The 14,483-nt window shown below is 44.2% G+C and overlaps 1 protein-coding gene across 1 annotated transcript; it reads left to right on the forward strand.

The window, feature by feature from the left end:
• The first annotated feature begins 3,831 nt into the window (after positions 1–3,831).
• Positions 3,832–14,483, forward strand: LOC121191827 (trafficking kinesin-binding protein 1-like). The gene is made up of 18 exons (XM_041053268.1): positions 3,832–3,841; positions 3,961–4,155; positions 6,968–7,044; positions 7,289–7,405; positions 7,643–7,743; positions 7,886–7,991; positions 8,090–8,168; positions 8,294–8,424; positions 8,526–8,600; positions 8,754–8,891; positions 8,972–9,048; positions 9,275–9,523; positions 9,733–10,010; positions 11,495–11,613; positions 11,855–12,062; positions 12,189–12,294; positions 12,961–13,086; positions 13,322–14,483. The coding sequence occupies exons 3-18, from the start codon at positions 6,994–6,996 to the stop codon at positions 13,914–13,916; spliced, it is 2,556 nt and encodes an 851-aa protein (XP_040909202.1). The 5' UTR covers positions 3,832–3,841; positions 3,961–4,155; positions 6,968–6,993; the 3' UTR covers positions 13,917–14,483.

Below are 14,483 nucleotides of genomic sequence, written 5' to 3' on the forward strand. Positions count from 1 at the left end.
GTCAGAATACGCAAAACAGTCCAAAGCCCTGCACCAAAACACACAACCCACAAGCAAGCGCCCGCCAAGCAATCGCAATCACAACCAGGAAGTCCCGCAACCACAACCAGGAAGTCCCGCAATCACAACCAGGAAGTCCAAGTCCACGAGCAACATTTTTTTTTTCTTTTTTTTCTCAACTTTATTTCATAAATTGTGCATTAACATGAACAGAACATATATGCCATGGGTACAATATAAATTAACAGTTCAAATAAAATTCAGTTCCTTTAGGATGTTAAAAGTCCTTGTTGCCTTTTGGTTCTCCATGTTTTTCAGAATGAGTCCATATTTAGTCAGTTCAAAGAATTTTGCTGCAGAAGGTACATAAACGTTCGAAGAATTTCTTATAAGTCTGTTACTACACTGTTTAGAATTAATGTCTACATTTTCAATAAAAATTTGAGTGGAGTATGTAACATTAATATCTGTGATTTTAATGTTACATACTCCACGAGCAACATCATTAGTTCAGTGCCACAGTGATTACGCCTGCATAACCTGGTACGGTGGCATAAGTAAAAGAACAAAAGATAAGCTTCAATAAGCTCAGAACAAACTAATGAGGGTTGGCCTTAATCTCAGTCCTAGGACACACATTAGAGTTGAATTGGCCCTGTTAAAGGTAGAATTCAGCAGCTAAAACTTATAATGGTTTATTATGTCCAAATTATTTTACTGGGAATGGAATGAAATCACAAATAAAATTAAATCTGCTCATTCTCTGAACATTTAAAAAAAAAAACAAACAAACTAATGGATACTGTTAACATAGTGAAATATCTTTTTTTTTTAATACTGGTGTAAGAACCTGTGTAATTGTTATAATTTGATGATTGAATAACTTTAACGTTTTTATTTGTTGCACTAATGTAAAATGGGATAGGTAGAATTTACATGGGTACAATTTACATGTCACTCCTTCTTCCTGCCTTCCTCCTCGCCCAGACCTCAGGAAATAAGTCATGTGGCTTTACAGCCTGTCCTGATTAACTGTAATAGGCTACTGTATGCACATCTATGTTTTGTATTTTAATTTATCGGGTAAAGTCAATCAGTCAGTCAATCAATCAATCAGTCCCCCTCCTGTTGTGGGTGCTCGTGACGTCAGTGATGCTTGGTCCAGAACGGGTGGGTCCTGGTTTGGGTGTCTGGATGGCAGCAGGAAGAAAAACTGTCAAGTCAGTGGGAGTTACGCAGGATACAGTAAGAAATAAAGCGCTACATTAAAATTAAAACTACCAAAAAAAAAATTTTCTAAACCAAAGAATTGAATTAAAAAGAGCAATGAAAATTAACGTGTGCATAGCAAATAACTATATACATACTCAGGAAAAAAAAACATCAGGTGAGAACACGGATCTCTATGTAGTTATATGTATTAATGTGTATTATTACACTTAATTCTGTGTAGTAACTGCAGCTCTTGTTCTATGGTTTCTGGTAGCTTAAAATGTCTGTATCTTTGTTTTTCCCGACAATCAAAATGTCAGACTATGGCTATAAATACAGGTTTCAAATTATTTTACATTTATGGAAAACATGACACATTTTTATTATTATTTTTTTATATATAAAATTTCCGACATTACTTCTTTTGTCTGAGCACAATGTTGAAGAGGGATTTTATTTTGAAAGCGGCAGCTAGAAGCCCTCCTCCTCTGGTCTGGCTTGACAGTGGCGAGAGAGGCTCCAGAGAGAGAGAGTGAGAGACAGAGGAGAGAGAAAGGGGGAGATGGCTGAAGGGAAGGAGGAGTGGACCGGGTCACGAACGAGTTTGAAAACCAACCTAAGGTGACCTTGATCATGCAGAGCTGTCATCGCCGTGAAGAGACACCAGACTGCAGAAATATCACACACACACAGGCTGTCTGACAGAGACCGTTTCTACCTGCTCATCCGAGGGACATCCCGCAGTATCAGCCGATTTCCTCCCTGCTGGGTTACTTAACCGCACCAGAGTCCCTGTTGTATATTTTGGATTTTTGACACTGTTTGGATCACTGTCACTCCTGCGTGTGAGTAGATCTCTGTATCCGTGGAAAGGAGGGGGGCCTGCTTTCACCGCTTACATGAACAAATTATTTCAATGGCGCTGTCACGCATCATAAGGTCAGCTGATCATGTTTTTTTGGAGACCACTGTGGCACTGAAAGGACACGATTTATGAAAACCCTGATCCGCATCCGTGACGCGACCTGCTGATGTAGATGAAGCCACACCCTCAGCCAGAATTCAAATAACACTGTTTGTGCCACATGCATGGATGAACCCTGGCCTACTTATTGGGGTTACTGCCAGCAGCACCGTCAGCCGCAGCAATCTGCAGCTGCAGGACAGTAGTAATATTTTTCACTGTAGGACATCCAAAGAGCAGCAGTGCGCTCTCAGGCTAATTTGCTTTTAAAATAACAGCTGCTCGGATTTTAGGTTTCTCTCTCCTCACTGTTACATTCCCAACTATAAACAGTAATTCTTTTGTAAATCCTCCTGATCTAATGCAGAGAGTGAGTACAGCATTCAAACTGCTGCAATGAGAAAGACATCCCAAGGTTGTAGTGCTGCTTACACAGAACATCAGAACATGCAAAAACATCTGTTTACCTTTATCTAACGGTCTGGTCATGCATGTGCTTCTCATCTGTAGAAAAAAATATTCTGTGTCAGATGCACTCATCCATCACCAGGTGTCTGTTTTCTCATGCACGTAGAGAGACAACCATGTATTCATTCAACTGTCTGCAGACAACACACAAACACTCATGCATATGCGCACACGCTTTTTGTCTGCCTTGCCTTCTATTCTGTTATGCATCGCTAGCTGTTTGATCTGAGAGACAGGTGAATTTCATGATGCAGATCTGTGGTTTGTTTATTGACTGTAGCCTGCTGTGCATCTGCAGTGAGACACAGATCCCCACGGAATAAAAAAAAAAGGGTGCTGCAAGGTCGCTAAGAGCGCTGCTTTATTTGCTTCACACGGGGGATCCAGGATCAGACTTCACTTTCACAGCGCTCCACCAGTTGTCTGGGACTATGTGGAAGATCCTCTTGTGACTGGGAGGACAGGAACTGTGGGTAACAGAGTTTGCCAGTGGTTTAAAAGTTTGGCAAACATCCCAGCTCCGAACCCATCGCAGCCTGAGGGCTGCACGTTCTGGTGTTTTACCTGTCGTCTGATGGGAGAGCAAGAAAAAATAATTTCCCGTATCTGGATCCATTAAGTCACACACTCTCTTTATATCGTGCTATTATCAAGAGTTGCTCTTAACCCCCATCTGTCTTCTTATTCATTTCCCGACAGATGAAAAGTGGTGTCTGCAGTGGCTGTGATTTGTGCAGCTTGCTGGCAGGCGGCACACTGCAGAGTCAGCAGCAGCAGCACTTGAAGTTAAAGACTCTGTAGGGAAAGAGAGACACATTGATTAGTGTGGAATTTGGGTTATAGCAACACAAGTATGTATGGCTCTGTAAAGGTCACTGGTTTTCTCCTTACCTGTCTCTTCTCTCCTTTCCAGGTGTCTCTGTCTGCTGTCTCCTGTCCATCATTGGGACCTGTTAATCCAGTGGAGCTCCAGCTCCAGAGGCCCATGGCCCCTGTTTCTCTCCACCAGTGAGAGGTGAGCCAAGCTGGCCTCCCCGGCCCCCTCCCTGCCCCCGGCCCCAGACCTGGACCCAGACCCAGACCCCGAGCCTGAGCAGCGGCACAGCCATGAGGAGCAGTATGTGAGCGAGGGCGAGTCCAGCCGGCTTGACACACACCTGGCGCCGCCCGACTGCAGGGACGCCGAGACCATCACAGGTTTTGCGGAAATTCTCTTTGTATTAACATACTGATGTGTAAACACGCCTGCAGTCCACCACCAGGCTGCGGCATATTCACTTTCCTCCCTGCCTCTGTGTCCTCTCTGTGATGTTCAGATGTGTGCAACAGTACTGACTTGCCAGAGTTTGAGATCATCAGTCTTCTGGAGGAGCAGTTGCCGGTGTACCGGTTGCGGGCTGACACCGTCTACGGCTACGACCACGATGACTGGCTGCACACTCCCCTTGTTGCACCGGACGCCAGGCTTGACCTGACCACCGAGCAGATCGAAGAGACTCTCAAATACTTCTGTGAGTTCGGCAATGACATGATTAAATACGGTATATATCTGTCACCAGTGCTGCTGAGGCTCTTAATTAAGCATGCAGGAACTTTTTAGGCACTATATTTCAAATTTTGACAATGGAAATGTAATAATGAAATAGACAGTGAAGATTAAACTGATGGGATTTATGTCCGGGGCTGGTGTGGGGATACATGGCTTTAAAAGGGAAGGATTTACCCACCTGGGCACATGTTGCATTTAATCCTTCAGATGCTTCCTGGAAATATAATCTGCTGTACTTTGTGTGAACAGTTGTGTGAATTTCCTGTGAAAAAATATTTCCATCGCTGTGATTTTACACACAGTACCTACATAAACATAAAACTTTCCCTAACCTTTTCTTCAGTCATATTAAAACCAAGATATTTAGGGTTTAGTCTCAGTGCATCAAGGGAAAATGGAGGGTTTAAAGGCCACGAGGAAATTTTTTTGAATTAAGAGATGGTATGAGATCACATCTTTAAATGTTAACCGTGCTATGTGGGAATGATTCCACTCGTGGGCCCAGGAAGATCAGTACATGTGTTCTTCTCCTGCCATATCACTGCTCTGCCTAATGCACTGGCTCAGAGAGGAGATGCTTGGAGAGCGAGGAGAGCCCTGTCTGCAGAGGCTTTCATATATAAACAGTTATGAGAGATTGCAGTTAATATTGATTCTTGCTGTTTATTAGATAGTGTTTTAATGACAGTTATGTTACCAACATAAAAACCATTAGCTCATTAACACAGGCGTTGTTTTAATCTGCTTCATGTGTCTGTCTCATATCTGGTACAAGTGAATAAGACGCAATAAGCTTTTTTCTAATGTATCATTGTGTCTAATGACTTTTCACCAACCTAGTTTGTCCTTTCCTATTTTGATATGACTGAGACTGTAGACTCCCTCCACAAGGTGGCGCCCAGCTAAATGCTGCTGCTGGTCTCAGTGTTACTGTATCTGTTCCCTGACTGTTTTGAACCACTCAGTTGTGAAGGCATCAGTGCTTGGACTCTTGTGTGGTTTAGGGTTAGGATTGCTGGATTTACTTTTTCTGCGTCAGTGCTTCCTTTGTGACACTAGGTAGTAAAACAACACATTTTCTATGTGTTGTTCAGTATTGAATTTGTATTCTCTCTTTTATTTAGACCCTGTCTCCTAGAGTGAATTTCAGGCAAATTTCACGTATCTCATTTTGTGTCTTCTTAATTTTCTGATTAATTTCTACTATGTTTATTTCAGCCCTTTGTTGCTCTTAAAGTTGGCACGGCAAATTTATCTTTTCATTTTTTGACAAACATTGTAGACACTATAATTTTACTTCTCTGTGCTGCTTTATACACATTCCACGATTATCATTTACTTTAAAATTGGATATAATTTAAAAACTTTTATGTTTTGATGTAAAATTTATTTGTGCTGTCAAGAGATCAGTCATTACACAGATTTGTTTTTAGAATTATACTGTATTACAAAGAACCTACTGGGGAAGTTAGATCACTGGTTCCTGGTCTATTGTTATATGTTGTTGAGACTAGAAAAAATGAGCCTATGTGTGTGTTGGCCTCTTTCTGCAGTGTGATCAATGGTTCAGAGAGTGTGTGCCTGTGCGTGAGTCAGGGGTCTGTTTGTGGATGAGGCTCACCATGGTAACGGCTGCTGGAGGCAGATACATGTTCAGTGGCTTGCACAGAGCAGAAGAGAAAAGCGAGGGGAAAGGAGAGAGATGTGGGAGTTCTGTCAGCACTTATCAACTGAGAGAGGAGTCCACGCCATATCCCGCGCTTTCTTCCACCTTGCAACCTCTCCTGTCCAATCATAAAACAACCTCCATTTCACCTCAGCAGCTACAGAGGTTTTTCCAAAACGGATGTGCGCTCTCTCTCTCATGTCTCCGCCTCCCTCACTCTCACTCACAGGGGCGTCAGTGTGGGCGGAGGGTAATTCAGGCTCTGAGCCTGTTATGCTGTACAGTTGCTGTAGGAGTAAGAGAGAGAGAGAGAGAGAGAGAGAGAGAGAGAAAGTGAATGGATCAGTATTTAATCGGTTGTCATGTCTGATGGTTGGTCATTGTGAAGATGGACAGCAAGAACAGGATGGAGAGATTAGTGAGGGATGAATGTGAGCTGGATGACTGGTTCTATAAGGAAGACAAGAAAGGTAAAGTACATGTCTAGAAAACAGGAAGGAAAGACATGTTTGATATGATTAAATATGTGAGCAGTTTGGTTGTGGCAGGCTTTTGAGTACAGTAGACTGAAGTCCAAGCTGGCATTTGTAGATTGAGATGAAACTTTTCCAGTTTTGATTACAAAATTATATTTTCATGATTTTGGGTGATCTTCTTTCCTCGTTTGTCTGTGGCATTGTTGTCGTCATTAGAAGGAATTTCCATTATTTTGTGCTGGTTGTAATACTAACAGGATTACAGAGGTTTACCATAACGCATTCAATAACTTTGTACAGCATGTTATTGATTAGAGCCCTGAATCAATAACAGTCACCTCAGGGCAACACGGCCAACTGCTGTGCACCATGGAAAACAACCTCTTCCCATTTAACTCTGCCCTGTTCTTTCATACACTAGTTGTGTATGAAATGGTTAGTGGTGATGGTGTTACGTGCTAAACATGGCCCATCCACGGGTCTGAGAGGAGGACTTTTTAAACGTTCTGTGTTATATAAGGTGGTTGTGTGTGCGTGCCGCTGTACATGTATCGCACCAGAAGTGATGAGAAGGTGGGCCATTTGTGGGTGACCCTCTTCCTTCTTCTCACTCTGTTTTACATTTTTCACAGTGTTATGTGCAGACAGAGTGGGCCAGATGACGAAGACCTACAATGACATTGATGCTGTCACACGTCTGTTGGAGGAGGTGAGATGGTCTATTTTTGTCAATCAGTGGAGTCCAAAGCTGCACAGGGGCAGATTTTTAATCAGTCTAAATCACAAAGTGAGGCTGCAGCAGAAAAGATGCCGCGATGTAGATGTGCCCTACTTGGAGCAAGAATAAATTTACCTTGCCAGTGCTGTGTTGTGGGATTTTTGAGTACTGCAGCTACAAATGTCAGCTTTGTTTTCTCCTCAACTCTTTTCTCTTCTTACATTCCAACCAACAGAAAGAGAGAGATTTGGAGTTGGCTGCAAAGATCGGCCAATCTCTTCTCAAGAAGAACCGAACTCTGACTGAGCAGAATGACTATCTGGAGATACAAGTGGGACAAATCACAGAGGAGGTCTGCACACACACACACACAGACACACACATTCAGATTAATGAATTCTAACTCATACAACTGTTCGCCGTTGTCATTTCACATTTTGACAAAACAGTACTAACTCAAGGTTCACTTTAGTGGATTGTGGAGTTTGCCACGATCAAGCCAGATTTTACAGTGGCTCCTACAACAGATGCTTACACACATCCAAATGGAGACATGCACGAGTTATGAACCTTATCTGACCTCTTCCAGGTGGCCCAGCTGCATCATGAGTTGAACCTGAAGGACGAGCTGCTGCAGTTTTACACCAATGCAGCTGAGGAGAGCGAGGATGAGTCCGGCAGCTCCCCAACGTAAGCATCCTCTCTTTGTTAATCAGTTTCTCTCTGTCTATCTGGAAGAACTTGATTTGATTACTGAAACACTGAAATAACAAGCTGGAGTTGACCTCCTGGCTTTGAGTTTCAGGCCTGCTCTATGTTCTTCTGTCTAAAGGGGTAAGAAGAGTAAAGTGGAAACAGCTTCAGGAGGCTTCGTGAGTGACACTCTCCAGAGGAAACTCAAAGAGCTGGAAGAAGAAAACCTGTCACTCCGCTCAGAGGTACACAATCTCCACACACAAGTAACAGCAACACCCACGCACATTGTAAGAGAGTGAACTTGCTGGGAATATAATTGTGGATGTCTACCTACATGTAGGCTAACCATCTCAAGTCAGAGACTGAAACTTACGAAGAAAAGGAGCAGCAGCTGGTCAATGACTGTGTCAAAGAACTCAGTAAGTTTTGTGTCAGTTTCGGTCTTTTATACCATTTTCACGTATCTTCATTCTGTCAGTGGATGTTGTTTCTCTCGTTCCCTCTCTGAGTTTGAGCTAAACTCTCCCTCCCTCCGTCCTGTCAGGGTTGTCCAGTCTCCAAATCTCTGCCATAGCGGAGGAGCTGGCTCGAAAGACAGAGGATGCCTCCCGACAGCAAGAAGAGATCACACACCTCCTCTCTCAGATAGTGGATCTGCAAAAGAAAGCCAAATCTGTGAGTACACATGTTCAGACATATCACACCAGTTTTAACTCAAATGTGACTGTTATCATGCTCTGTTAGTTTTACCAATTCAAACCTGCATATGTGTCCAGTATGCAGTGGAGAATGAGGAGCTCTCTCAGCACCTGATAGCAGCTAAAGATGCCCAAAGGCAGCTTACAGCCGAGGTAACTCCGACATGGTCAAGCTGTTGTCATTTCATTTACAGTGAATCGTAACTCATTCGCTCTAAACATCTGTTTTATCTTAGTGTTGCTCATGATACCAGGACTGTTTGATGTTAATTCCAAAAATTGAGTTTAATATTTACAATGCAACAGCTGCAGGAGCTGGAGGAGAAGTACTCAGAGTGTATTGAGATGCTGCATGAAGCTCAGGAGGAGCTGAAGAACTTGAGGAACAGAAACTATACCGCAGGAACCCCCCGACGCTACCACCCCCTGGGACTGTACCCGATGGTGAGGGAGTTTGTGTTTGTGTGTGTCCCTGTGAGTGTGTCTACATCATCTTCCCTCTTTCACAAGTCTTTGTGTTACAGGATTCTCTGGCAGCCGAGATTGAGGGAACGATGAGGAAGGAGTTGAGTCTGGACGACCCAGAGTGTGAAGAACAGAAGTACGGATTAAGCACTTAATGATACGCTCAAACTATAGAGAATATTGTGCACTGTTTTAATTTACATTTTACTTTAAAAAAGAAAAGAGAAAAAGCTGAATGATTGAATACTGCTTATAGTTTAGATTAAGGAGAATTGCCATTTTGAGCATGTGATAGACACCAGTTACTGTTAAAGAAAAAAAAAAGAGTACAGGCTGATAGTCTTGTGTCTGACTCTTTGCAGGATCCATCGTAAGCGTGTTTTTGAGACGGTCAAGAACGTCAACCAGACAGTCCGTCAGCGTTCGCTCACTCCAACCAGCGCCAACATCCCGGGCTCCAACCAGTCCCTGTCAGCTCGTACGTCACCTCAGTCCAGCGGCCTCTCCACACCCCACTCCAGCATGTATGGAGGCGACATCAGCGGAGACAGTGTTGCCCTTGACAACCGTACGCAGAGCATCCTGATGGAGACAGCATCTAATCAGGACAGGTGAGGAGGAGTGGGTTAATGCACTTAACAAATTAGAGAGGAAGCTGAGATCGAGGACAGTTTTAGTCATCTTCAGGAGCCTTTTCAAACTGACTGTTTCTTGAGTTGAGTCGGAGCAGTTCAACAAACTGATATGATGTCCTCAAGATTCATTAATTAAAAATATTCTTATGCCTGGAGTCTCTGTTCCATCCCTGCCCTGACAGCAGCACAGAGGGCCGAGAGAAGAAGGCGAGTGGTGCTGAGGACCTGAGGCTGGCCCTGCGGCGCCTGTCTCTGCGTCGACAAAACAACCTGAGCGAAAGGCGTTTCTTTGAAGAGGAGCGGGAGCGAAGGCGCGGAGGACACGGAGGACTGTCAGATGCTCTGGGCCAGGAGAGTGCACTGACCCCCTCAGAAAGCATCATGTCGCTGGGGAACCTCCACCTGTGGGCCACGCGAGGGCCCTACCTCCCTGACAAACTCCAGATCGTCAAACCGCTCGAAGGTGAGGGAGAAAGGGAACGTGGGATGAGCTGCAAGGCGGGGAGGAAGTGGGAAGGCGAGCGACGCAGAGGAGGAGTTGGGACGAAGAAAGGGAGCAAGCGAGGCTGGGGGACAGAGAGGGAGAGTAGGAGGGACAGCTGGCATGGGCGGACGCTCGAGGGGGAGAGAGAGAAAGGATTTGGGTGGGCGAGGAAGACCGGAGCTGGGATAGAGAGGGAGAGAGGAAGGAGGTGGGCCAGGGACCGAGCAGGGAGCAGGAAGATGAAGGCAGCGAGAGAGAGGACTGAGAGGCCTCTGTCGCTCATGCTCTTTAATTCTTTCTGGTCCCTGATGCACCATCACAAGTCAGGCAGCTTCGCATCTCCACACAGCTACTACAGAGACACTCAGCCCAGAGGGTGGTTGTAGACACACACATGATTAAGCAGAGGAGGAAAGAGGGGATGGCACTCTCTTTATGACATTCATCCACATCATTTCATGCTTTTCATGACCTCCCTCTGGGAGAATGACTTCAAACTAGGATGTACATATTATAGCTATCCAGTATGTGTAAATACGCGCTTAACCCTGATGATGGAGGGCACCTGATGTGACATCACTGATTGGGGTGTGGCCAGAAGTGTCCAAACCCAGACCCAGTCACAGCAGTGTCTTATTCCCCCTGGTGATTCAGTGGTGATTTAACCTTAAAGGTGGCTGCTCTTGGCCTGTGCTGCCCTCTGCTGGTGGTAATTCATAATTGCACACTGCCTATCAAACACCTTCACAATATACTATATAAGTAGAAACTCTGCCGTTGTGATTGTTTACATACTTTTGCTTAACTGTATTTACATTTTCTCATTTCTTATATATGCATTATTCTTTCATGTGTGTTTCTTTCTTATTTATTTATTTATGACTTCCTCTGGTTTTCTTTGCTCATTCTGTCACTGCTTGCTATCTGTTTCGAATTCATGTGGCTGGCTAATAAAAACCTTTTCTCATTCTAACCTCTCATCCATTTCATTTTCATTTCCATCTTATTCTTCTGCTCTTCATTGCTCTTTATAACCTTTTAGTGTCTTGTCATCATTATTTGTCTTCCTGATCACTGAGGCTTATGCTGTTATCTTCCTCTTCCTCTTCACTCATAGATATTCTTATTAGACAGACATTAGCAAGTAGTTATTAGCATTAAATGTCATAATCTTCTGTCTTGCAGATATTTGATATGTATGTGATATCTACTTTTTATCGCTGATGAATAACAGGATGCTTAGGAAAACCTATTAGGCCTTTTAACTGAAACCACAGGACACTGCTAGCTGTTACTGGGCAATGCTTTTAAGTCCATTCAGGAAAAAAAACATTAAATGTGTGCTGACAACAAACAACCAGTTACACATTAAGTACTGAGTAATAAATATTCCTTCAAGTGTTTGTCTGAAGATATTAAAAGCAGTCAAGTACATTGCAGATTTATTCATTTCTTTCCTCCAGGCTCTGCCACCCTGCACCACTGGCAGCAGTTGGCCCAGCCTCACCTCGGTGTGATTCTGGATGCCAGGCCAGGAGTCGTGCCAAAGGGTTACAGACCCCTTGAACTAGAGCTGGAGCAGGTCTGTGTGTGAATGTGTTGGTGTGGGAGATTTCTCAGTCCATATCTATGATGTGATCATACTCATGCCGAAGCATCTCTTTAGATTTACCAAATGTGTTGGGTTTATTACGTAACACATGAACAGATCGCTTCATACATATCATTAGTTTCCACTGAGGAAAATAACTTACATTACAACTGTACTGCAACTGTAATGATTTGGGCTCATCGCTCTGTGCTGTGCTATGCTCTGTCTGCAGGTATATCCATGGGGTGGCTTTGAAGAGGATGAACCAGGTGAGCAATACTTCCAGAATCTGCCCACGTCCTCGGCCTCTGCCTCACCAGCTGTGCCCTCCACCTCTGCCACCAGCGACACCAACCTCGGGCAGCCTCCACCCAGCCTGGCTCCACTTTCTCCCTCTTCTCCATCCCCATCGCCTCATCTCAGCAACACTGATGCCCTGGGTGAGGACACATGCTACATTTACCCATGTATATGTAAACTTTCACATTGTTGAACCTCTTTGATACACCTGCAATGTATAGCGGCGCTTGAAAATGATTAGATGTCTGTGTTTGTGTGACTTGCAGCTGCATACTACCCAGGTAAATGCATGGCCCACACAAGCTCTACCTACACCTTCACAACCTGCCGGATCCTTCACCCAACTGATGAGCAGACGCGAGTTACACCGAGGTAAGCCCCTCTGGTGCTGCTTGAAAATTTATGACCAAAGTCAACTTTTTGTGGCCTGTTTGCTCTTTGATCTGCCTGAATTCATTCATAATCAACAACTGCAAGTTTTGCTTTTCTGCTAAAAGCAAAGGAAATTAAATAATCTGTTTTTGTAAGAACAGTCAGGTGTTTGCCTCCTAACACACACACAACATCCTCCCCTAGTTTGAGCAGTGTATGCTTTTAAACAGCAATTAAAATGAGCAGTACATTTCATATATTGCAATAACACAAAAAAAATAACAAATGAACATAAGTGCAGTTTAAACATATAATGCAGCTTAATGTGATAATCTTGTTTTGATATGGTGGTGTTTGGAAAAGCCTACAATGTGCTAAATGTGCACTCAGTCTGAATTTGACTAAATCCCGCAGGACAAATAAGATCCAAACAGCAGTCGTTGAGGTGGTATCGTGTCCAAGTAACAACATTCAGTCAAGTTGTCTGCTAGACTGTAGGAAGCTGCTAAATAATACATGCAGGCGTCTATGGTTCAAAGAAACAGCATTCCCCTGTGCACAACAGAAGTCAGTTTTGTGCTATTACAACGGTGAGATATCGCGAAAGTGCAGTTTAAGTTGTTGAAATCATCCTTGTTCTTGTTTATCCTTTCTTTTTGTTTCCAGTCTAAACCCAGTCCCAGCTTCAGCCTCTTGTGTGATGACCAGCACCCTGCTGGGTACTCCTGCTGCAACACCCTGCACGCCCCGTAGGCTCAGTCTCAGGCCCTCCGAATCCTCAACTAACCTCAGGCAAGGCTCCAGATGTACCAGAAAATGACTTTTTTGAGCTAATATGTTTTACTCCTGTGGGAAACAAAATTTTGTTCTTTTTTTTTTAAACAGGTTATCAGATTGTTTCTTACTGTAGTCAGCTTAGTTAACTCACTTCCATGAAAGTTAACGTAGTAACAGGTGCTGTGATTGGAAACATTGCAGTTTGCATAACTGAAATCAGCATTTTGACTCATTTCAAATTTTCCTGCAGAGATGCAACACGCACCACCAGCACCTCCCTAGGGTTAGTGCGCCTTCTTCAGGAGAGAGGGATCTCAGCAGCAGTGTATCACCAGAGCCAGGGCCTGGAGCATGGTCAGGGCAGCGGAGGAGTCTTATTCAGCACCTCCATCGCTCCAAACCGAGCACCCAACCCTGACCCTCTGCGTCCTTCTACTCCCCCCAATTCACCCACAGGACCAGGAGCTTCAGCCGTTCTAACCTCTGCAGGTTTCGACTTCAAGAGCCCTTCTTACGACAACTTCCTGGCCTCTAAGCCAGCCCGTTCTATCCTGAAGGAGGTGACTGGGGGGATGAGGGGTAGGCAGAGAGGAAGGGACTGTGAAAGCCAAACAGACGTTAGTGTGACTGTCCACAACCTCAATCTGCTGGACAAGGTGAAGCGGCTGGGTGTAGCGGGAGCGCCAGGAGGCAGATCAATGAGTCCCAGCCCCATGCTGGGGCCTCTGGGTGGGCTTCGCAGATCCGGCTCCCCTTTTGGGCCTGATGGAATAAGGAGGAACCGGAGTTATCCAGCCATGGTTGGGGCCAGCATGGCCATGAAAGCCCCTGGGCCCCAGGAATAGTCTGGACTGCTGCTGGTCATTAGGGTAGCCCAGTAGAAGCCAGACAGGGCCAAGGACTGACTGTTGAGCAGTCACCTGGAGCCCAAACACTGACTTACACTGTTCATACTGTACGATGACATGGCACTACTGACCGGTTTTTAATCACTACTGTGGTCCCACACTGATGCTGTCAACTTTATAGAGCTTTTAGGTGCCGACTCATGCTTGAATTAAAAGCAAAGTAAATTAAAGGGTTGGTTCACCCAAAAAACAAACAAAAAAAAAACAAACATATTTTCTGACTTCCCTCCACTGGTAAGAAGCCATGCTGGTAGTTTTGATTTTATGTGCTCAGATTTTGAGATGTCTGTTACATGAATTTCTCAACACAAAGAGTATGAAAGGAACTTTGTTTCTGTTCGGTCCCTGTTACTCTGGGTAATCCATAGACCTCAGCCACTTTCTAACAATTAAAAGGAAAGTTAAACTTTTTTTTCCCAGCATTCAATGTTCTTTTCTCCTTTTGAGAGTTAGATGAGAAAACTGAAACCAATCTGATGTTTGTGCGTTAAGTATGAAGCTGAA

Source organism: Toxotes jaculatrix, chromosome 13, assembly GCF_017976425.1.
Source record: "Toxotes jaculatrix isolate fToxJac2 chromosome 13, fToxJac2.pri, whole genome shotgun sequence".
Lineage (NCBI taxonomy): Eukaryota > Metazoa > Chordata > Actinopteri > Toxotidae > Toxotes > Toxotes jaculatrix.